This window comes from Diadema setosum, chromosome 3 (genome assembly GCF_964275005.1).
Source record: "Diadema setosum chromosome 3, eeDiaSeto1, whole genome shotgun sequence".
Taxonomy (NCBI): domain Eukaryota; kingdom Metazoa; phylum Echinodermata; class Echinoidea; order Diadematoida; family Diadematidae; genus Diadema; species Diadema setosum.
This window is the reverse complement of record NC_092687.1, coordinates 13,903,805-13,928,372: the sequence shown is the minus strand read 5'-3', so window position 1 is coordinate 13,928,372 and position 24,568 is coordinate 13,903,805. Positions and strand designations below refer to the sequence as shown.

Here is a 24,568-nt window from a genome sequence, read left to right as displayed (position 1 = left end):
GAAAAGAAAGAAAGAAAAAAAAAGAAGGAAATACACGAAACGGGGAAATAGAAAGGAATAGTTTACAAAAACAGAAATCATTCTCTATTGGTGAATTTATGTTGAAAAGGAGAGAAATGGTAGATGAAGGCACAATTGAGGAGTTTTATGTGTTACTCAAGAGCAAACAATTGTGTGAGAGCTAGCGAAAATAGGCTAAACAGAATGCGAGCGGGGGGAGGGTGATGGTTTTCGTTTGGGAGAGAAGTTTTACTCTGAAAAATCGTTTCAAGCTCGAAATTATGTGAGTGTGAGTGTGTGTATATATGTATATGTATATGTATATATCTGCCACTCCATATCTATGTAGCTTTATGCTGTCAATATTATCATATGTGTATTTTATTTGTTCATTTCTTTAGGTAATGTGCGACAGAGTAATGTATGTGATGTGACACAGTGCCCGTCCGACTCGCGGTGCTGGTCTGGTCAACGTAACGAACGGCCGTGAGGTGGCGCACTCGATCCAGCCGGATCTCGTGCAGGCGGATCGTGGGCTGGCCGCGGCGGACAGTAGGAGAATGGGGCGTCGCCCTCCATGTCCGCAAAGCGGTTACTTAACCCTGTTCGGTCATTGGGAGCGTCATCATTCGGCTTTTGGATCTCTCATCAGCTAAACCACAATCAACTCACGCCATCATGTCTGGACGCGGTAAAGGAGGCAAAGGACTAGGAAAGGGAGGAGCAAAGCGGCACCGCAAAGTTCTTCGAGATAACATCCAGGGCATCACCAAGCCAGCCATCCGTCGTCTGGCAAGAAGGGGCGGCGTGAAGCGAATCTCGGGCCTCATCTACGAAGAAACCCGCGGAGTCCTGAAAGTCTTCCTTGAGAACGTGATCCGCGATGCAGTGACATACTGCGAGCATGCCAAACGCAAGACGGTTACTGCCATGGACGTCGTCTACGCACTGAAGAGGCAGGGACGAACACTCTACGGATTTGGCGGCTAGAATTTAACGGCCTCCTGCACCACAAAACAACGGCTCTTTTCAGAGCCACCACATTATCAAGAAAGAATACACTTAATGAAACAAGTTTCCACATCTCTTTCCTTTTCTTATTACGGAACGTCATCATAAGTAGCACGTTTGAATCAATGCGCAATCTATATATATATATATATATATATATATATATATATATATATATATATATATATATATATAACCACACTGTTCGTACATCTTTTAAGTTCAGATTTCTGTTTCGTGGCAATGCTCTTAAAACGCCCTCATTATACGCTTTACAGAGTTTACCAGTTGTAATTGAAGGTAATAGAATAATTATGGCATCCATTCGCTGATCACAGCCCCCAGTTGCAAATAGAGAGAGTGAGAGAGAGAGAGAGAGAGAGAGAAAGAGAAAGAGAGAGACGTTATTTTCATAAGTAAAGTTGTTGTCATACAATTGTAAAGTTGTTGTCATACAATTGTAAAGTTGTTGCTTTATGTGTAAAGTTGTTGCCTTTTTGGTAAAGTTGTTGCTCCCATAGTGGGCGGGTTGTATAAAGCAACAACATTACACATTTCTTTGGTGAAGTTGTTGCCTTTGCTCATAGATATTTCATTAAGAGTTGTGAAGCTCACAATGCACATGCCGCCCCACGCCTGGACATGGACGGGAATTTGGAGATACTACCAAGACAGTATCATTCAGAAAAAAAAAAAAAATAGAAGATAAAAAAGACACACACACACACACACACCCACCAACAAAAAACAACAAAAAAAAAAAACCCTGCTAATTATTGACTACATTGTATTATGAATCAAGTAGATTGTTTGGCTTCACCTGATATTGAGTTAAACTCACTAAAGAGGATAGATTCTATACACTATTTGGCATATAGCCAATTTTACGCAGATTCAATACCCTCAATACAAAATGTGGGTAAGTCTGGACAATATCTTGCTGTCTGACATTGGCTTTTGGTATTGTGCAGTGGGAAACAAGCAGTCAATCAATCAATCAATCAAGTAGGAAAAAAAAAAAGAGTATCAGCAAAGTATGAATGCAAGAAGGTATGTTTGTTGTTTTTTTCTAACGCAAAATGAATATTTACAAATAGATTTCAGCTTCAGCGTGTCAGCAAGCGGCGACGAAGGTAGATAACGTGTAAGCTTAACACGCAATCAAAAGGAATAAGGGAAGTTAGCAGCTTTTTTTGCGAGATACGAAACAGAATATATATAGTTACAGGAGATTTTCTAGATCTAGTTTGATTACAAAGAGAAAAGAAAAGAAAAGTAAATGGTGATTTAATATTTGCAGAGAATATTATTCACGTTTTTCATTTTTACACGCAATTCGTGAACAAATTAAGGTAAAATTGGACAAAAATCTGTCTACTGCCATCTGGTGGCAGAAACCGTTATTCCACCACCGCGGCCGGCCGGCCGGCAGGCGGGGCCGTCACGCCCGCCTGAATCGATGCTTCTGCTAATCCTCATCTAATTTGCATGAACTGTGCGAGCGGATCCTCCGAACGCGTATAAAAGAGGAAAGGGGGCAGCTGACCATAACATTTCTCTTTCAAAGCTGCATCGAATTCGCATCCGCCTAGTCTCTAGTCAACGCTCACAATGGCTCCTCCATCCGGACAAGTTGCCAAGAAGGGTTCCAAGAAAGCTGCCAAGGCTCCCCGGCCCAATGCCGACAAGAAGAGGCGTAGGAAGAGGAAGGAGAGCTACGGCATCTACATCTACAAGGTTCTGAAGCAAGTCCACCCAGATACTGGAATTTCGAGTCGCGCCATGTCCATCATGAACAGCTTCGTCAACGACATTTTCGAACGCATCGCCGCCGAAGCTGCACGTCTCGGTCAGTACAACAAGAAGTCGACCATCAGCAGCCGTGAAGTGCAGACCGCAGTGCGCCTCCTTCTCCCCGGAGAACTGGCAAAGCACGCCGTCAGCGAGGGCACCAAAGCTGTCACCAAGTACACTACATCCAAGTAGATGTCCACAGTCGCCTATATCTCAAACGGCCCTTATCAGGGCCACCACATAACCAAGAAAGAATATCCCACTGTTGTATGAAATCCTAATCATATACTAATTATAACGAATCGAAAAGCTAGTACTTTACTTTAATACAAATCATCGCTTGTTTATAGTGACTTCACATTGTATGCTTATTTATATTTGCTTCTCGTGTTCACTTAATGTATTCGTTAATTAGTTTATTGACAGCACCACCTGATTGAAACATGGTAAAATTAGGCAAACATATTACAGATTAATGTTTAAGACCCGCACAATATAGATTAACTTCCAATCAGCCAGCTCTTCCCTTTCGGGTAAAAGAGTGTATTAAATTACCACACCGCTTTATACAATCGTCTTCTTAACGAGCTGTTGCTATATGAATCTATTCCAAATACCATCATGCACGTATAGTAATAATATCACTGTTACAGCAGCCTGCATACAGAAAAAAATCGTTCGGAATGATGTTTTCAGTATATTATACGCCGAAATAATCATTGAATTCGCGAGCTGGTATCTCAACGGCGCCATCTACGGGAAGGCGTGAACAGGTTGAGCGGCGTGACCAACCATAGCGGACGGGACGGGTGGGGGCCGCCGCTGCGGGGCTGGTGCGCCCAGATCGGACAAAGGAAATCACTGCTTGACCAATCACAGGCCACGGATTGGATCCGTCCCGGGTCTAGGGATCCATCGTCCGCGATATAAAATGGGAGCTGGATGTCCGGCGGTTTCATTCTCTTCCCAACTCCGCATCGAGAAAACTCCCCACTCGTTACCTGAAGAAAACATGGCTCGCACCAAGCAGACGGCTCGCAAGTCGACTGGAGGCAAGGCTCCTCGCAAGCAACTGGCTACGAAGGCTGCTCGCAAGAGTGCCCCCGCCACCGGAGGAGTGAAGAAACCTCATCGCTATAGGCCCGGCACAGTCGCACTTCGTGAGATTCGCCGCTACCAGAAGAGCACCGAACTTCTCATCCGCAAACTCCCCTTCCAGCGACTTGTTCGTGAGATTGCTCAGGATTTCAAGACCGAGCTGCGCTTCCAAAGTTCTGCTGTCATGGCCCTCCAAGAAGCGAGCGAGGCTTATCTCGTCGGTCTGTTCGAAGACACCAACCTGTGCGCCATCCACGCCAAGCGGGTTACCATCATGCCCAAGGACATTCAGCTGGCCCGTCGCATCCGGGGAGAGAGGGCGTAGAGAGAGGCCTGTCCTCCGTGGTCGCACCACACAACACAACGGCTCTTTTCAGAGCCACCACATTATCAAGAAAGAATATCATGGTTCATACAGGACAATATTCTGTTTGTTATTCTTAGTTTTAAAAAGTAGAGCCTTGGATGATGTTAGATATTTATGTATTTAAAAGTGCACACGTAGTTGAACGGAAATGAAAAATGAGAACAAGAAAACCACAAAGATAAATGAAATGCACGTAAAGTAGGGATATCTGCCCCCCCCCCCCTTCAAATGAAACGCAGTCTACGGCGATTATGTACCTAGCAAATCAATTCATATGTAATTGAGACGAGAAGGGGTCTGTAAGGTGCTTGATAGAGAGGGAGAGAGAGAGAGAGAGAGGGGGGGGGGGGAGAGGGATAGATAGGGAGACAGAAGGAGTGAAGGGAGGGGGGTAAGAAAAAGTAAAACTATATGGTCAAGAAAAGGAAAAAAAAATGAAAGATTGTGACGTTAATTCGGAGTCTTTTTACCAATGTGTTGACGTGATCCGAATGCTGATTCAACTGAAAGTGTGTATTCACAATTGCTTTATTGTGAAATATAATATATGGACAGCCGCCGCGATACAACTAGCTGCATTGAACTACTAGACACTGTGCCGAGTTAGCCAGCAAGAGGGCAGCAAACAGCGCTTGTGTCCGCACTGGCAGCAGTAGCAGCTGCCCACTTCTGCCACCGGCTACGCTGATTGGTCGACCGGTCAACAAAAGGATCTTGACCCGCTGGATCCCCGAGCGGGGTATAAATGGGTGCGGAAACAATCGGCGGGGATCACACTCTCAGTTGAATCAGCATTCAGATCACGTCAACACATTTGTCTCTCCGTCTCCAACCATGTCTGGACGAGGAAAATCTGGCAAGGCTCGCACCAAGGCCAAGTCTCGATCATCACGCGCCGGCCTGCAGTTCCCCGTCGGCCGAGTTCATCGCTTCCTTCGTAAAGGCAATTACGCCCAGAGAGTAGGCGCTGGTGCACCAGTGTACCTAGCTGCTGTTCTGGAGTACCTGACCGCTGAGATTCTGGAGCTGGCCGGCAACGCCGCACGCGATAACAAGAAGACGAGGATCATCCCGCGACATCTTCAACTTGCCGTTCGCAACGACGAAGAGCTGAACAAGCTGCTGGGAGGCGTGACAATCGCTCAGGGTGGTGTACTGCCAAACATCCAGGCTGTGCTTCTGCCGAAGAAGACTGCAAAGTCCAGTTAGACACTTCACGGCGGCTCTTTTCAACCAAACGGCCCTTATCAGGGCCACCACATTTTCCAGAAAGAATACATTCAATTCATCATGCTATTTTGTGTTGTGTTGAGATTTCCGCTATATCTGTTTTTTTTTTCTGTTCTTTTCTTTTTATTTTTTTTTTCCTTTCTCTCTCTCTCTCTCTCTCTCTCTCTCTAATTATCCTTACTTGAATCACACATAAATAGGAAATGTAGAGAAAGGAAGAAATATAATGATATATATGTAAGGTGAAAATGCATGATATTATATAAGGAGACAAAATAGATAAGGGATATCTAGACTAAAGAATAAAGACTATAGAATAAAGACTAAATATATAAGGTGGCAATACATACCATTAGATGAGGAGAGAATATGGAGTAAAGAATAAGCATAGACTAGAGTATGAAAATAAGCAAGAGTTAAGTACCAAGTTAATTTCGGAAGAATTTATGAATTTATGAAATGCACAGATGATAAATCGTCAGGCGAGGCCGTTCTGAGGTTAAAAAGAAGGTATTAAAATAAAAGAGTAATTTATCGACAACATAAGAACAGCACAGCCACATGTATGTAGGAAGTTTGTGTGTTTGATTGCATTAATGCTCTAGTGTTTGTGCGTTTGCTGTCTAAAATTGTTGCAGTTTTCGGCATGTTGTAATATAAAACAGCTGCCTTAGGGAAACACGTGGATAAAACAAATGGAGCAGAAAAGTAAATCAAGTAATATGAAACAGAGAACAGATGTGGAAGCACATTAGGCAGAGCGTCTGCACGACGCCATGCCCGAGATGTCCGGTGATTCCTTCGAGGTACGCAATGAGCTGATAAAACGACAGTGCGAAGGTTGCGAGTCATTAGTTTTGTTCCACTACTCTCTGACTCACTACGTATCGCATCGATTGTTATCGTGATGGCGGCTTCGGAAGCAGCAAAGAAGACGACCAAGAAGAAAGCGCCCGAGCATCCACCGACCCAGGTGATGGTCAATGCTGCTATCGGCGCACTGAAGGAGCGGAATGGATCATCGCTTCAGGCCATTAAGAAGTACATCGCAGCCAACTACAAAGTAGGCGATATGGACCGACAGACCATCTTCATCAAGCGAGCTCTGCGGAAAGGGGTTGCCAACGAGACACTGGTTCAGACGAAAGGTGTCGGGGCATCTGGCTCTTTCAAGCTGAACGTCAAGGCAGCAAAGGCAGAGGCGGCGGAGAAGGCACGAAAAGAGAAGCAGAAGGCAAAGGTTAAGGCTGACCGCGAGAAGGCAAAGGCAAAGGCAGCCGCAAAGAAAGAGAAGGCGGTCGCCAAGAAGGCCAAAGCTGCAGCAGAAAAGAAGGAGAAGAAGAAGAAGGCGACAAAGAAGAAGCCGGCGAAGAAGACGGCAACCAAGTCGGAGAAAACGAAGACGCCCAAGAAGAAGACCGCAGCAAAGAAGCCATCCAAGAAGGCAACCCCGAAGAAAGTGGCGAAGAAGACGACGACCAAATCCAAGGCGGCAAAACCAAAGAAGCCTGCTGCCAAGAAGGGTGCCAAATAAGTTTATTTGCACCTCACACCAAAAATCAAACGGCTCTTTTAAGAGCCACCACAAACCCAAGAAAGAATAATTGTTGCAGTATCAACTAGTCGATGGAAAGATGCACTGAGAAAAGAAAGAAAGAAAAAAAAAGAAGGAAATACACGAAACGGGGAAATAGAAAGGAATAGTTTACAAAAACAGAAATCATTCTCTATTGGTGAATTTATGTTGAAAAGGAGAGAAATGGTAGATGAAGGCACAATTGAGGAGTTTTATGTGTTACTCAAGAGCAAACAATTGTGTGAGAGCTAGCGAAAATAGGCTAAACAGAATGCGAGCGGGGGGAGGGTGATGGTTTTCGTTTGGGAGAGAAGTTTTACTCTGAAAAATCGTTTCAAGCTCGAAATTATGTGAGTGTGAGTGTGTGTATATATGTATATGTATATGTATATATCTGCCACTCCATATCTATGTAGCTTTATGCTGTCAATATTATCATATGTGTATTTTATTTGTTCATTTCTTTAGGTAATGTGCGACAGAGTAATGTATGTGATGTGACACAGTGCCCGTCCGACTCGCGGTGCTGGTCTGGTCAACGTAACGAACGGCCGTGAGGTGGCGCACTCGATCCAGCCGGATCTCGTGCAGGCGGATCGTGGGCTGGCCGCGGCGGACAGTAGGAGAATGGGGCGTCGCCCTCCATGTCCGCAAAGCGGTTACTTAACCCTGTTCGGTCATTGGGAGCGTCATCATTCGGCTTTTGGATCTCTCATCAGCTAAACCACAATCAACTCACGCCATCATGTCTGGACGCGGTAAAGGAGGCAAAGGACTAGGAAAGGGAGGAGCAAAGCGGCACCGCAAAGTTCTTCGAGATAACATCCAGGGCATCACCAAGCCAGCCATCCGTCGTCTGGCAAGAAGGGGCGGCGTGAAGCGAATCTCGGGCCTCATCTACGAAGAAACCCGCGGAGTCCTGAAAGTCTTCCTTGAGAACGTGATCCGCGATGCAGTGACATACTGCGAGCATGCCAAACGCAAGACGGTTACTGCCATGGACGTCGTCTACGCACTGAAGAGGCAGGGACGAACACTCTACGGATTTGGCGGCTAGAATTTAACGGCCTCCTGCACCACAAAACAACGGCTCTTTTCAGAGCCACCACATTATCAAGAAAGAATACACTTAATGAAACAAGTTTCCACATCTCTTTCCTTTTCTTATTACGGAACGTCATCATAAGTAGCACGTTTGAATCAATGCGCAATCTATATATATATATATATATATATATATATATATATATATATATATAACCACACTGTTCGTACATCTTTTAAGTTCAGATTTCTGTTTCGTGGCAATGCTCTTAAAACGCCCTCATTATACGCTTTACAGAGTTTACCAGTTGTAATTGAAGGTAATAGAATAATTATGGCATCCATTCGCTGATCACAGCCCCCAGTTGCAAATAGAGAGAGTGAGAGAGAGAGAGAGAGAGAGAGAGAGAGAAAGAGAAAGAGAGAGACGTTATTTTCATAAGTAAAGTTGTTGTCATACAATTGTAAAGTTGTTGCTTTATGTGTAAAGTTGTTGCCTTTTTGGTAAAGTTGTTGCTCCCATAGTGGGCGGGTTGTATAAAGCAACAACATTACACATTTCTTTGGTGAAGTTGTTGCCTTTGCTCATAGATATTTCATTAAGAGTTGTGAAGCTCACAATGCACATGCCGCCCCACGCCTGGACATGGACGGGAATTTGGAGATACTACCAAGACAGTATCATTCAGAAAAAAAAAAAAAAATAGAAGATAAAAAAGACACACACACACACACACACCCACCAACAAAAAACAAAAAAAAAAAACCCTGCTAATTATTGACTACATTGTATTATGAATCAAGTAGATTGTTTGGCTTCACCTGATATTGAGTTAAACTCACTAAAGAGGATAGATTCTATACACTATTTGGCATATAGCCAATTTTACGCAGATTCAATACCCTCAATACAAAATGTGGGTAAGTCTGGACAATATCTTGCTGTCTGACATTGGCTTTTGGTATTGTGCCAGTGGGAAACAAGCAGTCAATCAATCAATCAATCAAGTAGGTAAAAAAAAAAAGAGTATCAGCAAAGTATGAATGCAAGAAGGTATGTTTGTTGTTTTTTTCTAACGCAAAATGAATATTTACAAATAGATTTCAGCTTCAGCGTGTCAGCAAGCGGCGACGAAGGTAGATAACGTGTAAGCTTAACACGCAATCAAAAGGAATAAGGGAAGTTAGCAGCTTTTTTTGCGAGATACGAAACAGAATATATATAGTTACAGGAGATTTTCTAGATCTAGTTTGATTACAAAGAGAAAAGAAAAGAAAAGTAAATGGTGATTTAATATTTGCAGAGAATATTATTCACGTTTTTCATTTTTACACGCAATTCGTGAACAAATTAAGGTAAAATTGGACAAAAATCTGTCTACTGCCATCTGGTGGCAGAAACCGTTATTCCACCACCGCGGCCGGCCGGCCGGCAGGCGGGGCCGTCACGCCCGCCTGAATCGATGCTTCTGCTAATCCTCATCTAATTTGCATGAACTGTGCGAGCGGATCCTCCGAACGCGTATAAAAGAGGAAAGGGGGCAGCTGACCATAACATTTCTCTTTCAAAGCTGCATCGAATTCGCATCCGCCTAGTCTCTAGTCAACGCTCACAATGGCTCCTCCATCCGGACAAGTTGCCAAGAAGGGTTCCAAGAAAGCTGCCAAGGCTCCCCGGCCCAATGCCGACAAGAAGAGGCGTAGGAAGAGGAAGGAGAGCTACGGCATCTACATCTACAAGGTTCTGAAGCAAGTCCACCCAGATACTGGAATTTCGAGTCGCGCCATGTCCATCATGAACAGCTTCGTCAACGACATTTTCGAACGCATCGCCGCCGAAGCTGCACGTCTCGGTCAGTACAACAAGAAGTCGACCATCAGCAGCCGTGAAGTGCAGACCGCAGTGCGCCTCCTTCTCCCCGGAGAACTGGCAAAGCACGCCGTCAGCGAGGGCACCAAAGCTGTCACCAAGTACACTACATCCAAGTAGATGTCCACAGTCGCCTATATCTCAAACGGCCCTTATCAGGGCCACCACATAACCAAGAAAGAATATCCCACTGTTGTATGAAATCCTAATCATATACTAATTATAACGAATCGAAAAGCTAGTACTTTACTTTAATACAAATCATCGCTTGTTTATAGTGACTTCACATTGTATGCTTATTTATATTTGCTTCTCGTGTTCACTTAATGTATTCGTTAATTAGTTTATTGACAGCACCACCTGATTGAAACATGGTAAAATTAGGCAAACATATTACAGATTAATGTTTAAGACCCGCACAATATAGATTAACTTCCAATCAGCCAGCTCTTCCCTTTCGGGTAAAAGAGTGTATTAAATTACCACACCGCTTTATACAATCGTCTTCTTAACGAGCTGTTGCTATATGAATCTATTCCAAATACCATCATGCACGTATAGTAATAATATCACTGTTACAGCAGCCTGCATACAGAAAAAAATCGTTCGGAATGATGTTTTCAGTATATTATACGCCGAAATAATCATTGAATTCGCGAGCTGGTATCTCAACGGCGCCATCTACGGGAAGGCGTGAACAGGTTGAGCGGCGTGACCAACCATAGCGGACGGGACGGGTGGGGGCCGCCGCTGCGGGGCTGGTGCGCCCAGATCGGACAAAGGAAATCACTGCTTGACCAATCACAGGCCACGGATTGGATCCGTCCCGGGTCTAGGGATCCATCGTCCGCGATATAAAATGGGAGCTGGATGTCCGGCGGTTTCATTCTCTTCCCAACTCCGCATCGAGAAAACTCCCCACTCGTTACCTGAAGAAAACATGGCTCGCACCAAGCAGACGGCTCGCAAGTCGACTGGAGGCAAGGCTCCTCGCAAGCAACTGGCTACGAAGGCTGCTCGCAAGAGTGCCCCCGCCACCGGAGGAGTGAAGAAACCTCATCGCTATAGGCCCGGCACAGTCGCACTTCGTGAGATTCGCCGCTACCAGAAGAGCACCGAACTTCTCATCCGCAAACTCCCCTTCCAGCGACTTGTTCGTGAGATTGCTCAGGATTTCAAGACCGAGCTGCGCTTCCAAAGTTCTGCTGTCATGGCCCTCCAAGAAGCGAGCGAGGCTTATCTCGTCGGTCTGTTCGAAGACACCAACCTGTGCGCCATCCACGCCAAGCGGGTTACCATCATGCCCAAGGACATTCAGCTGGCCCGTCGCATCCGGGGAGAGAGGGCGTAGAGAGAGGCCTGTCCTCCGTGGTCGCACCACACAACACAACGGCTCTTTTCAGAGCCACCACATTATCAAGAAAGAATATCATGGTTCATACAGGACAATATTCTGTTTGTTATTCTTAGTTTTAAAAAGTAGAGCCTTGGATGATGTTAGATATTTATGTATTTAAAAGTGCACACGTAGTTGAACGGAAATGAAAAATGAGAACAAGAAAACCACAAAGATAAATGAAATGCACGTAAAGTAGGGATATCTGCCCCCCCCCCCTTCAAATGAAACGCAGTCTACGGCGATTATGTACCTAGCAAATCAATTCATATGTAATTGAGACGAGAAGGGGTCTGTAAGGTGCTTGATAGAGAGGGAGAGAGAGAGAGAGAGAGAGAGGGGGGAGAGGGATAGATAGGGAGACAGAAGGAGTGAAGGGAGGGGGGTAAGAAAAAGTAAAACTATATGGTCAAGAAAAGGAAAAAAAAATGAAAGATTGTGACGTTAATTCGGAGTCTTTTTACCAATGTGTTGACGTGATCCGAATGCTGATTCAACTGAAAGTGTGTATTCACAATTGCTTTATTGTGAAATATAATATATGGACAGCCGCCGCGATACAACTAGCTGCATTGAACTACTAGACACTGTGCCGAGTTAGCCAGCAAGAGGGCAGCAAACAGCGCTTGTGTCCGCACTGGCAGCAGTAGCAGCTGCCCACTTCTGCCACCGGCTACGCTGATTGGTCGACCGGTCAACAAAAGGATCTTGACCCGCTGGATCCCCGAGCGGGGTATAAATGGGTGCGGAAACAATCGGCGGGGATCACACTCTCAGTTGAATCAGCATTCAGATCACGTCAACACATTTGTCTCTCCGTCTCCAACCATGTCTGGACGAGGAAAATCTGGCAAGGCTCGCACCAAGGCCAAGTCTCGATCATCACGCGCCGGCCTGCAGTTCCCCGTCGGCCGAGTTCATCGCTTCCTTCGTAAAGGCAATTACGCCCAGAGAGTAGGCGCTGGTGCACCAGTGTACCTAGCTGCTGTTCTGGAGTACCTGACCGCTGAGATTCTGGAGCTGGCCGGCAACGCCGCACGCGATAACAAGAAGACGAGGATCATCCCGCGACATCTTCAACTTGCCGTTCGCAACGACGAAGAGCTGAACAAGCTGCTGGGAGGCGTGACAATCGCTCAGGGTGGTGTACTGCCAAACATCCAGGCTGTGCTTCTGCCGAAGAAGACTGCAAAGTCCAGTTAGACACTTCACGGCGGCTCTTTTCAACCAAACGGCCCTTATCAGGGCCACCACATTTTCCAGAAAGAATACATTCAATTCATCATGCTATTTTGTGTTGTGTTGAGATTTCCGCTATATCTGTTTTTTTTTTTTTCTGTTCTTTTCTTTTTATTTTTTTTTTCCTTTCTCTCTCTCTCTCTCTCTCTCTCTCTCTCTCTAATTATCCTTACTTGAATCACACATAAATAGGAAATGTAGAGAAAGGAAGAAATATAATGATATATATGTAAGGTGAAAATGCATGATATTATATAAGGAGACAAAATAGATAAGGGATATCTAGACTAAAGAATAAAGACTATAGAATAAAGACTAAATATATAAGGTGGCAATACATACCATTAGATGAGGAGAGAATATGGAGTAAAGAATAAGCATAGACTAGAGTATGAAAATAAGCAAGAGTTAAGTACCAAGTTAATTTCGGAAGAATTTATGAATTTATGAAATGCACAGATGATAAATCGTCAGGCGAGGCCGTTCTGAGGTTAAAAAGAAGGTATTAAAATAAAAGAGTAATTTATCGACAACATAAGAACAGCACAGCCACATGTATGTAGGAAGTTTGTGTGTTTGATTGCATTAATGCTCTAGTGTTTGTGCGTTTGCTGTCTAAAATTGTTGCAGTTTTCGGCATGTTGTAATATAAAACAGCTGCCTTAGGGAAACACGTGGATAAAACAAATGGAGCAGAAAAGTAAATCAAGTAATATGAAACAGAGAACAGATGTGGAAGCACATTAGGCAGAGCGTCTGCACGACGCCATGCCCGAGATGTCCGGTGATTCCTTCGAGGTACGCAATGAGCTGATAAAACGACAGTGCGAAGGTTGCGAGTCATTAGTTTTGTTCCACTACTCTCTGACTCACTACGTATCGCATCGATTGTTATCGTGATGGCGGCTTCGGAAGCAGCAAAGAAGACGACCAAGAAGAAAGCGCCCGAGCATCCACCGACCCAGGTGATGGTCAATGCTGCTATCGGCGCACTGAAGGAGCGGAATGGATCATCGCTTCAGGCCATTAAGAAGTACATCGCAGCCAACTACAAAGTAGGCGATATGGACCGACAGACCATCTTCATCAAGCGAGCTCTGCGGAAAGGGGTTGCCAACGAGACACTGGTTCAGACGAAAGGTGTCGGGGCATCTGGCTCTTTCAAGCTGAACGTCAAGGCAGCAAAGGCAGAGGCGGCGGAGAAGGCACGAAAAGAGAAGCAGAAGGCAAAGGTTAAGGCTGACCGCGAGAAGGCAAAGGCAAAGGCAGCCGCAAAGAAAGAGAAGGCGGTCGCCAAGAAGGCCAAAGCTGCAGCAGAAAAGAAGGAGAAGAAGAAGAAGGCGACAAAGAAGAAGCCGGCGAAGAAGACGGCAACCAAGTCGGAGAAAACGAAGACGCCCAAGAAGAAGACCGCAGCAAAGAAGCCATCCAAGAAGGCAACCCCGAAGAAAGTGGCGAAGAAGACGACGACCAAATCCAAGGCGGCAAAACCAAAGAAGCCTGCTGCCAAGAAGGGTGCCAAATAAGTTTATTTGCACCTCACACCAAAAATCAAACGGCTCTTTTAAGAGCCACCACAAACCCAAGAAAGAATAATTGTTGCAGTATCAACTAGTCGATGGAAAGATGCACTGAGAAAAGAAAGAAAGAAAAAAAAAAGAAGGAAATACACGAAACGGGGAAATAGAAAGGAATAGTTTACAAAAACAGAAATCATTCTCTATTGGTGAATTTATGTTGAAAAGGAGAGAAATGGTAGATGAAGGCACAATTGAGGAGTTTTATGTGTTACTCAAGAGCAAACAATTGTGTGAGAGCTAGCGAAAATAGGCTAAACAGAATGCGAGCGGGGGGAGGGTGATGGTTTTCGTTTGGGAGAGAAGTTTTACTCTGAAAAATCGTTTCAAGCTCGAAATTATGTGAGTGTGAGTGTGTGTATATATGTATATGTATATGTATATATCTGCCACTCCATATCTATGTAGCTTTATGCTGTCAATATTATCATATGTGTATTTTATTTGTTCATTTCTTTAGGTAATGTGCGACAGAGTAATGTATGTGATGTGACACAGTGCCCGTCCGACTCGCGGTGCTGGTCTGGTCAACGTAACGAACGGCCGTGAGGTGGCGCACTCGATCCAGCCGGATCTCGTGCAGGCGGATCGTGGGCTGGCCGCGGCGGACAGTAGGAGAATGGGGCGTCGCCCTCCATGTCCGCAAAGCGGTTACTTAACCCTGTTCGGTCATTGGGAGCGTCATCATTCGGCTTTTGGATCTCTCATCAGCTAAACCACAATCAACTCACGCCATCATGTCTGGACGCGGTAAAGGAGGCAAAGGACTAGGAAAGGGAGGAGCAAAGCGGCACCGCAAAGTTCTTCGAGATAACATCCAGGGCATCACCAAGCCAGCCATCCGTCGTCTGGCAAGAAGGGGCGGCGTGAAGCGAATCTCGGGCCTCATCTACGAAGAAACCCGCGGAGTCCTGAAAGTCTTCCTTGAGAACGTGATCCGCGATGCAGTGACATACTGCGAGCATGCCAAACGCAAGACGGTTACTGCCATGGACGTCGTCTACGCACTGAAGAGGCAGGGACGAACACTCTACGGATTTGGCGGCTAGAATTTAACGGCCTCCTGCACCACAAAACAACGGCTCTTTTCAGAGCCACCACATTATCAAGAAAGAATACACTTAATGAAACAAGTTTCCACATCTCTTTCCTTTTCTTATTACGGAACGTCATCATAAGTAGCACGTTTGAATCAATGCGCAATCTATATATATATATATATATATATATATATATATATATATATATATATATATATATATATAACCACACTGTTCGTACATCTTTTAAGTTCAGATTTCTGTTTCGTGGCAATGCTCTTAAAACGCCCTCATTATACGCTTTACAGAGTTTACCAGTTGTAATTGAAGGTAATAGAATAATTATGGCATCCATTCGCTGATCACAGCCCCCAGTTGCAAATAGAGAGAGTGAGAGAGAGAGAGAGAGAGAGAGAGAGAGAGAGAGAGAAAGAGAGAGACGTTATTTTCATAAGTAAAGTTGTTGTCATACAATTGTAAAGTTGTTGTCATACAATTGTAAAGTTGTTGCTTTATGTGTAAAGTTGTTGCCTTTTTGGTAAAGTTGTTGCTCCCATAGTGGGCGGGTTGTATAAAGCAACAACATTACACATTTCTTTGGTGAAGTTGTTGCCTTTGCTCATAGATATTTCATTAAGAGTTGTGAAGCTCACAATGCACATGCCGCCCCACGCCTGGACATGGACGGGAATTTGGAGATACTACCAAGACAGTATCATTCAGAAAAAAAAAAAAAATAGAAGATAAAAAAGACACACACACACACACACACCCACCAACAAAAAACAAACAAAAAAAAAACCCTGCTAATTATTGACTACATTGTATTATGAATCAAGTAGATTGTTTGGCTTCACCTGATATTGAGTTAAACTCACTAAAGAGGATAGATTCTATACACTATTTGGCATATAGCCAATTTTACGCAGATTCAATACCCTCAATACAAAATGTGGGTAAGTCTGGACAATATCTTGCTGTCTGACATTGGCTTTTGGTATTGTGCAGTGGGAAACAAGCAGTCAATCAATCAATCAATCAAGTAGGTAAAAAAAAAAAGAGTATCAGCAAAGTATGAATGCAAGAAGGTATGTTTGTTGTTTTTTTCTAACGCAAAATGAATATTTACAAATAGATTTCAGCTTCAGCGTGTCAGCAAGCGGCGACGAAGGTAGATAACGTGTAAGCTTAACACGCAATCAAAAGGAATAAGGGAAGTTAGCAGCTTTTTTTGCGAGATACGAAACAGAATATATATAGTTACAGGAGATTTTCTAGATCTAGTTTGATTACAAAGAGAAAAGAAAAGAAAAGTAAATGGTGATTTAATATTTGCAGAGAATATTATTCACGTTTTTCATTTTTACACGCAATTCGTGAACAAATTAAGGTAAAATTGGACAAAAATCTGTCTACTGCCATCTGGTGGCAGAAACCGTTATTCCACCACCGCGGCCGGCCGGCCGGCAGGCGGGGCCGTCACGCCCGCCTGAATCGATGCTTCTGCTAATCCTCATCTAATTTGCATGAACTGTGCGAGCGGATCCTCCGAACGCGTATAAAAGAGGAAAGGGGGCAGCTGACCATAACATTTCTCTTTCAAAGCTGCATCGAATTCGCATCCGCCTAGTCTCTAGTCAACGCTCACAATGGCTCCTCCATCCGGACAAGTTGCCAAGAAGGGTTCCAAGAAAGCTGCCAAGGCTCCCCGGCCCAATGCCGACAAGAAGAGGCGTAGGAAGAGGAAGGAGAGCTACGGCATCTACATCTACAAGGTTCTGAAGCAAGTCCACCCAGATACTGGAATTTCGAGTCGCGCCATGTCCATCATGAACAGCTTCGTCAACGACATTTTCGAACGCATCGCCGCCGAAGCTGCACGTCTCGGTCAGTACAACAAGAAGTCGACCATCAGCAGCCGTGAAGTGCAGACCGCAGTGCGCCTCCTTCTCCCCGGAGAACTGGCAAAGCACGCCGTCAGCGAGGGCACCAAAGCTGTCACCAAGTACACTACATCCAAGTAGATGTCCACAGTCGCCTATATCTCAAACGGCCCTTATCAGGGCCACCACATAACCAAGAAAGAATATCCCACTGTTGTATGAAATCCTAATCATATACTAATTATAACGAATCGAAAAGCTAGTACTTTACTTTAATACAAATCATCGCTTGTTTATAGTGACTTCACATTGTATGCTTATTTATATTTGCTTCTCGTGTTCACTTAATGTATTCGTTAATTAGTTTATTGACAGCACCACCTGATTGAAACATGGTAAAATTAGGCAAACATATTACAGATTAATGTTTAAGACCCGCACAATATAGATTAACTTCCAATCAGCCAGCTCTTCCCTTTCGGGTAAAAGAGTGTATTAAATTACCACACCGCTTTATACAATCGTCTTCTTAACGAGCTGTTGCTATATGAATCTATTCCAAATACCATCATGCACGTATAGTAATAATATCACTGTTACAGCAGCCTGCATACAGAAAAAAATCGTTCGGAATGATGTTTTCAGTATATTATACGCCGAAATAATCATTGAATTCGCGAGCTGGTATCTCAACGGCGCCATCTACGGGAAGGCGTGAACAGGTTGAGCGGCGTGACCAACCATAGCGGACGGGACGGGTGGGGGCCGCCGCTGCGGGGCTGGTGCGCCCAGATCGGACAAAGGAAATCACTGCTTGACCAATCACAGGCCACGGATTGGATCCGTCCCGGGTCTAGGGATCCATCGTCCGCGATATAAAATGGGAGCTGGATGTCCGGCGGTTTCATTCTCTTCCCAACTCCGCATCGAGAAAACTCCCCACTCGTTACCTGAAGAAAACATGGCTCGCACCAAGCAGACGGCTCGCAAGTCGACTGGAGGCAAGGCTCCTCGCAAGCAACTGGCTACGAAGGCTGCTCGCAAGAGTGCCCCCGCCACCGGAGGAGTGAAGAAACCTCATCGCTATAGGCCCGGCACAGTCGCACTTCGTGAGATTCGCCGCTACCAGAAGAGCACCGAACTTCTCATCCGCAAACTCCCCTTCCAGCGACTTGTTCGTGAGATTGCTCAGGATTTCAAGACCGAGCTGCGCTTCCAAAGTTCTGCTGTCATGGCCCTCCAAGAAGCGAGCGAGGCTTATCTCGTCGGTCTGTTCGAAGACACCAACCTGTGCGCCATCCACGCCAAGCGGGTTACCATCATGCCCAAGGACATTCAGCTGGCCCGTCGCATCCGGGGAGAGAGGGCGTAGAGAGAGGCCTGTCCTCCGTGGTCGCACCACACAACACAACGGCTCTTTTCAGAGCCACCACATTATCAAGAAAGAATATCATGGTTCATACAGGACAATATTCTGTTTGTTATTCTTAGTTTTAAAAAGTAGAGCCTTGGATGATGTTAGATATTTATGTATTTAAAAGTGCACACGTAGTTGAACGGAAATGAAAAATGAGAACAAGAAAACCACAAAGATAAATGAAATGCACGTAAAGTAGGGATATCTGCCCCCCCCCCCTTCAAATGAAACGCAGTCTACGGCGATTATGTACCTAGCAAATCAATTCATATGTAATTGAGACGAGAAGGGGTCTGTAAGGTGCTTGATAGAGAGGGAGAGAGAGAGAGAGAGAGAGGGGGGGAGAGGGATAGATAGGGAGACAGAAGGAGTGAAGGGAGGGGGGTAAGAAAAAGTAAAACTATATGGTCAAGAAAAGGAAAAAAAAATGAAAGATTGTGACGTTAATTCGGAGTCTTTTTACCAATGTGTTGACGTGATCCGAATGCTGATTCAACTGAAAGTGTGTATTCACAATTGCTTTATTGTGAAATATAATATATGGACAGCCGCCGCGATACAACTAGCTGCATTGAACTACTAGACACTGTGCCGAGTTAGCCAGCAAGAGGGCAGCAAACAGCGCTTGTGTCCGCACTGGCAGCAGTAGCAGCTGCCCACTTCTGCCACCGGCTACGCTGATTGGTCGACCGGTCAACAAAAGGATCTTGACCCGCTGGATCCCCGAGCGGGGTATAAATGGGTGCGGAAACAATCGGCGGGGATCACACTCTCAGTTGAATCAGCATTCAGATCACGTCAACACATTTGTCTCTCCGTCTCCAACCATGTCTGGACGAGGAAAATCTGGCAAGGCTCGCACCAAGGCCAAGTCTCGATCATCACGCGCCGGCCTGCAGTTCCCCGTCGGCCGAGTTCATCGCTTCCTTCGTAAAGGCAATTACGCCCAGAGAGTAGGCGCTGGTGCACCAGTGTACCTAGCTGCTGTTCTGGAGTACCTGACCGCTGAGATTCTGGAGCTGGCCGGCAACGCCGCACGCGATAACAAGAAGACGAGGATCATCCCGCGACATCTTCAACTTGCCGTTCGCAACGACGAAGAGCTGAACAAGCTGCTGGGAGGCGTGACAATCGCTCAGGGTGGTGTACTGCCAAACATCCAGGCTGTGCTTCTGCCGAAGAAGACTGCAAAGTCCAGTTAGACACTTCACGGCGGCTCTTTTCAACCAAACGGCCCTTATCAGGGCCACCACATTTTCCAGAAAGAATACATTCAATTCATCATGCTATTTTGTGTTGTGTTGAGATTTCCGCTATATCTGTTTTTTTTTTCTGTTCTTTTCTTTTTATTTTTTTTTTCCTTTCTCTCTCTCTCTCTCTCTCTCTCTCTCTAATTATCCTTACTTGAATCACACATAAATAGGAAATGTAGAGAAAGGAAGAAATATAATGATATATATGTAAGGTGAAAATGCATGATATTATATAAGGAGACAAAATAGATAAGGGATATCTAGACTAAAGAATAAAGACTATAGAATAAAGACTAAATATATAAGGTGGCAATACATACCATTAGATGAGGAGAGAATATGGAGTAAAGAATAAGCATAGACTAGAGTATGAAAATAAGCAAGAGTTAAGTACCAAGTTAATTTCGGAAGAATTTATGAATTTATGAAATGCACAGATGATAAATCGTCAGGCGAGGCCGTTCTGAGGTTAAAAAGAAGGTATTAAAATAAAAGAGTAATTTATCGACAACATAAGAACAGCACAGCCACATGTATGTAGGAAGTTTGTGTGTTTGATTGCATTAATGCTCTAGTGTTTGTGCGTTTGCTGTCTAAAATTGTTGCAGTTTTCGGCATGTTGTAATATAAAACAGCTGCCTTAGGGAAACACGTGGATAAAACAAATGGAGCAGAAAAGTAAATCAAGTAATATGAAACAGAGAACAGATGTGGAAGCACATTAGGCAGAGCGTCTGCACGACGCCATGCCCGAGATGTCCGGTGATTCCTTCGAGGTACGCAATGAGCTGATAAAACGACAGTGCGAAGGTTGCGAGTCATTAGTTTTGTTCCACTACTCTCTGACTCACTACGTATCGCATCGATTGTTATCGTGATGGCGGCTTCGGAAGCAGCAAAGAAGACGACCAAGAAGAAAGCGCCCGAGCATCCACCGACCCAGGTGATGGTCAATGCTGCTATCGGCGCACTGAAGGAGCGGAATGGATCATCGCTTCAGGCCATTAAGAAGTACATCGCAGCCAACTACAAAGTAGGCGATATGGACCGACAGACCATCTTCATCAAGCGAGCTCTGCGGAAAGGGGTTGCCAACGAGACACTGGTTCAGACGAAAGGTGTCGGGGCATCTGGCTCTTTCAAGCTGAACGTCAAGGCAGCAAAGGCAGAGGCGGCGGAGAAGGCACGAAAAGAGAAGCAGAAGGCAAAGGTTAAGGCTGACCGCGAGAAGGCAAAGGCAAAGGCAGCCGCAAAGAAAGAGAAGGCGGTCGCCAAGAAGGCCAAAGCTGCAGCAGAAAAGAAGGAGAAGAAGAAGAAGGCGACAAAGAAGAAGCCGGCGAAGAAGACGGCAACCAAGTCGGAGAAAACGAAGACGCCCAAGAAGAAGACCGCAGCAAAGAAGCCATCCAAGAAGGCAACCCCGAAGAAAGTGGCGAAGAAGACGACGACCAAATCCAAGGCGGCAAAACCAAAGAAGCCTGCTGCCAAGAAGGGTGCCAAATAAGTTTATTTGCACCTCACACCAAAAATCAAACGGCTCTTTTAAGAGCCACCACAAACCCAAGAAAGAATAATTGTTGCAGTATCAACTAGTCGATGGAAAGATGCACTGAGAAAAGAAAGAAAGAAAAAAAAAGAAGGAAATACACGAAACGGGGAAATAGAAAGGAATAGTTTACAAAAACAGAAATCATTCTCTATTGGTGAATTTATGTTGAAAAGGAGAGAAATGGTAGATGAAGGCACAATTGAGGAGTTTTATGTGTTACTCAAGAGCAAACAATTGTGTGAGAGCTAGCGAAAATAGGCTAAACAGAATGCGAGCGGGGGGAGGGTGATGGTTTTCGTTTGGGAGAGAAGTTTTACTCTGAAAAATCGTTTCAAGCTCGAAATTATGTGAGTGTGAGTGTGTGTATATATGTATATGTATATGTATATATCTGCCACTCCATATCTATGTAGCTTTATGCTGTCAATATTATCATATGTGTATTTTATTTGTTCATTTCTTTAGGTAATGTGCGACAGAGTAATGTATGTGATGTGACACAGTGCCCGTCCGACTCGCGGTGCTGGTCTGGTCAACGTAACGAACGGCCGTGAGGTGGCGCACTCGATCCAGCCGGATCTCGTGCAGGCGGATCGTGGGCTGGCCGCGGCGGACAGTAGGAGAATGGGGCGTCGCCCTCCATGTCCGCAAAGCGGTTACTTAACCCTGTTCGGTCATTGGGAGCGTCATCATTCGGCTTTTGGATCTCTCATCAGCTAAACCACAATCAACTCACGCCATCATGTCTGGACGCGGTAAAGGAGGCAAAGGACTAGGAAAGGGAGGAGCAAAGCGGCACCGCAAAGTTCTTCGAGATAACATCCAGGGCATCACCAAGCCAGCCATCCGTCGTCTGGCAAGAAGGGGCGGCGTGAAGCGAATCTCGGGCCTCATCTACGAAGAAACCCGCGGAGTCCTGAAAGTCTTCCTTGAGAACGTGATCCGCGATGCAGTGACATACTGCGAGCATGCCAAACGCAAGACGGTTACTGCCATGGACGTCGTCTACGCACTGAAGAGGCAGGGACGAACACTCTACGGATTTGGCGGCTAGAATTTAACGGCCTCCTGCACCACAAAACAACGGCTCTTTTCAGAGCCACCACATTATCAAGAAAGAATACACTTAATGAAACAAGTTTCCACATCTCTTTCCTTTTCTTATTACGGAACGTCATCATAAGTAGCACGTTTGAATCAATGCGCAATCTATATATATATATATATATATATATATATATATATATATATATATATATATATAACCACACTGTTCGTACATCTTTTAAGTTCAGATTTCTGTTTCGTGGCAATGCTCTTAAAACGCCCTCATTATACGCTTTACAGAGTTTACCAGTTGTAATTGAAGGTAATAGAATAATTATGGCATCCATTCGCTGATCACAGCCCCCAGTTGCAAATAGAGAGAGTGAGAGAGAGAGAGAGAGAGAGAGAGAGAGAAAGAGAAAGAGAGAGACGTTATTTTCATAAGTAAAGTTGTTGTCATACAATTGTAAAGTTGTTGCTTTATGTGTAAAGTTGTTGCCTTTTTGGTAAAGTTGTTGCTCCCATAGTGGGCGGGTTGTATAAAGCAACAACATTACACATTTCTTTGGTGAAGTTGTTGCCTTTGCTCATAGATATTTCATTAAGAGTTGTGAAGCTCACAATGCACATGCCGCCCCACGCCTGGACATGGACGGGAATTTGGAGATACTACCAAGACAGTATCATTCAGAAAAAAAAAAAAAAATAGAAGATAAAAAAGACACACACACACACACACACCCACCAACAAAAAACAAAAAAAAAAAAACCCTGCTAATTATTGACTACATTGTATTATGAATCAAGTAGATTGTTTGGCTTCACCTGATATTGAGTTAAACTCACTAAAGAGGATAGATTCTATACACTATTTGGCATATAGCCAATTTTACGCAGATTCAATACCCTCAATACAAAATGTGGGTAAGTCTGGACAATATCTTGCTGTCTGACATTGGCTTTTGGTATTGTGCAGTGGGAAACAAGCAGTCAATCAATCAATCAATCAAGTAGGTAAAAAAAAAAAGAGTATCAGCAAAGTATGAATGCAAGAAGGTATGTTTGTTGTTTTTTTCTAACGCAAAATGAATATTTACAAATAGATTTCAGCTTCAGCGTGTCAGCAAGCGGCGACGAAGGTAGATAACGTGTAAGCTTAACACGCAATCAAAAGGAATAAGGGAAGTTAGCAGCTTTTTTTGCGAGATACGAAACAGAATATATATAGTTACAGGAGATTTTCTAGATCTAGTTTGATTACAAAGAGAAAAGAAAAGAAAAGTAAATGGTGATTTAATATTTGCAGAGAATATTATTCACGTTTTTCATTTTTACACGCAATTCGTGAACAAATTAAGGTAAAATTGGACAAAAATCTGTCTACTGCCATCTGGTGGCAGAAACCGTTATTCCACCACCGCGGCCGGCCGGCCGGCAGGCGGGGCCGTCACGCCCGAAACCGTTATTCCACCACCGCGGCCGGCCGGCCGGCAGGCGGGGCCGTCACGCCCGCCTGAATCGATGCTTCTGCTAATCCTCATCTAATTTGCATGAACTGTGCGAGCGGATCCTCCGAACGCGTATAAAAGAGGAAAGGGGGCAGCTGACCATAACATTTCTCTTTCAAAGCTGCATCGAATTCGCATCCGCCTAGTCTCTAGTCAACGCTCACAATGGCTCCTCCATCCGGACAAGTTGCCAAGAAGGGTTCCAAGAAAGCTGCCAAGGCTCCCCGGCCCAATGCCGACAAGAAGAGGCGTAGGAAGAGGAAGGAGAGCTACGGCATCTACATCTACAAGGTTCTGAAGCAAGTCCACCCAGATACTGGAATTTCGAGTCGCGCCATGTCCATCATGAACAGCTTCGTCAACGACATTTTCGAACGCATCGCCGCCGAAGCTGCACGTCTCGGTCAGTACAACAAGAAGTCGACCATCAGCAGCCGTGAAGTGCAGACCGCAGTGCGCCTCCTTCTCCCCGGAGAACTGGCAAAGCACGCCGTCAGCGAGGGCACCAAAGCTGTCACCAAGTACACTACATCCAAGTAGATGTCCACAGTCGCCTATATCTCAAACGGCCCTTATCAGGGCCACCACATAACCAAGAAAGAATATCCCACTGTTGTATGAAATCCTAATCATATACTAATTATAACGAATCGAAAAGCTAGTACTTTA

General features: G+C 44.8%; 11 protein-coding genes across 11 annotated transcripts; all 11 read left to right on the top strand.

The window, feature by feature from the left end:
* The first annotated feature begins 678 nt into the window (after nt 1-678).
* Nucleotides 679-990, top strand: LOC140247057 (histone H4). Its single transcript, XM_072326350.1, has one exon. The coding sequence runs from the start codon at nt 679-681 to the stop codon at nt 988-990; it is 312 nt and encodes a 103-aa protein (XP_072182451.1).
* A 1,632-nt stretch (nt 991-2,622) lies between these two features.
* LOC140247055 (histone H2B.2, embryonic) lies at nt 2,623-2,997 on the top strand. The gene has a single exon (XM_072326348.1). The coding sequence runs from the start codon at nt 2,623-2,625 to the stop codon at nt 2,995-2,997; it is 375 nt and encodes a 124-aa protein (XP_072182449.1).
* Nucleotides 2,998-3,817: 820 nt separating this feature from the next.
* LOC140247054 (histone H3, embryonic) lies at nt 3,818-4,228 on the top strand. Its single transcript, XM_072326347.1, has one exon. The coding sequence runs from the start codon at nt 3,818-3,820 to the stop codon at nt 4,226-4,228; it is 411 nt and encodes a 136-aa protein (XP_072182448.1).
* Nucleotides 4,229-5,104: 876 nt separating this feature from the next.
* On the top strand, nt 5,105-5,479 carry LOC140247056 (histone H2A, embryonic). The gene has a single exon (XM_072326349.1). The coding sequence runs from the start codon at nt 5,105-5,107 to the stop codon at nt 5,477-5,479; it is 375 nt and encodes a 124-aa protein (XP_072182450.1).
* Nucleotides 5,480-6,407: 928 nt separating this feature from the next.
* LOC140247053 (uncharacterized) lies at nt 6,408-10,110 on the top strand. Its single transcript, XM_072326345.1, has 3 exons — nt 6,408-6,960; nt 7,832-7,884; nt 9,814-10,110. The coding sequence occupies exons 1-3, from the start codon at nt 6,408-6,410 to the stop codon at nt 10,108-10,110; spliced, it is 903 nt and encodes a 300-aa protein (XP_072182446.1).
* An 820-nt stretch (nt 10,111-10,930) lies between these two features.
* Nucleotides 10,931-11,341, top strand: LOC140247052 (histone H3, embryonic). The gene has a single exon (XM_072326344.1). The coding sequence runs from the start codon at nt 10,931-10,933 to the stop codon at nt 11,339-11,341; it is 411 nt and encodes a 136-aa protein (XP_072182445.1).
* Nucleotides 11,342-12,214: 873 nt separating this feature from the next.
* On the top strand, nt 12,215-12,589 carry LOC140247051 (histone H2A, embryonic). Its single transcript, XM_072326343.1, has one exon. The coding sequence runs from the start codon at nt 12,215-12,217 to the stop codon at nt 12,587-12,589; it is 375 nt and encodes a 124-aa protein (XP_072182444.1).
* A 935-nt stretch (nt 12,590-13,524) lies between these two features.
* Nucleotides 13,525-17,266, top strand: LOC140226537 (uncharacterized). The gene is made up of 3 exons (XM_072306987.1): nt 13,525-14,077; nt 14,950-15,002; nt 16,970-17,266. Exons 1-3 carry the CDS (start codon nt 13,525-13,527, stop codon nt 17,264-17,266), a joined length of 903 nt encoding a protein of 300 aa, XP_072163088.1.
* An 820-nt stretch (nt 17,267-18,086) lies between these two features.
* On the top strand, nt 18,087-18,497 carry LOC140247049 (histone H3, embryonic). The gene has a single exon (XM_072326342.1). It carries the CDS (start codon nt 18,087-18,089, stop codon nt 18,495-18,497), a length of 411 nt encoding a protein of 136 aa, XP_072182443.1.
* Nucleotides 18,498-19,369: 872 nt separating this feature from the next.
* On the top strand, nt 19,370-19,744 carry LOC140247048 (histone H2A, embryonic). The gene has a single exon (XM_072326341.1). It carries the CDS (start codon nt 19,370-19,372, stop codon nt 19,742-19,744), a length of 375 nt encoding a protein of 124 aa, XP_072182442.1.
* A 928-nt stretch (nt 19,745-20,672) lies between these two features.
* LOC140226538 (uncharacterized) lies at nt 20,673-24,439 on the top strand. Its single transcript, XM_072306988.1, has 3 exons — nt 20,673-21,225; nt 22,097-22,149; nt 24,143-24,439. Exons 1-3 carry the CDS (start codon nt 20,673-20,675, stop codon nt 24,437-24,439), a joined length of 903 nt encoding a protein of 300 aa, XP_072163089.1.
* The last annotated feature ends 129 nt before the right edge of the window (nt 24,440-24,568 follow it).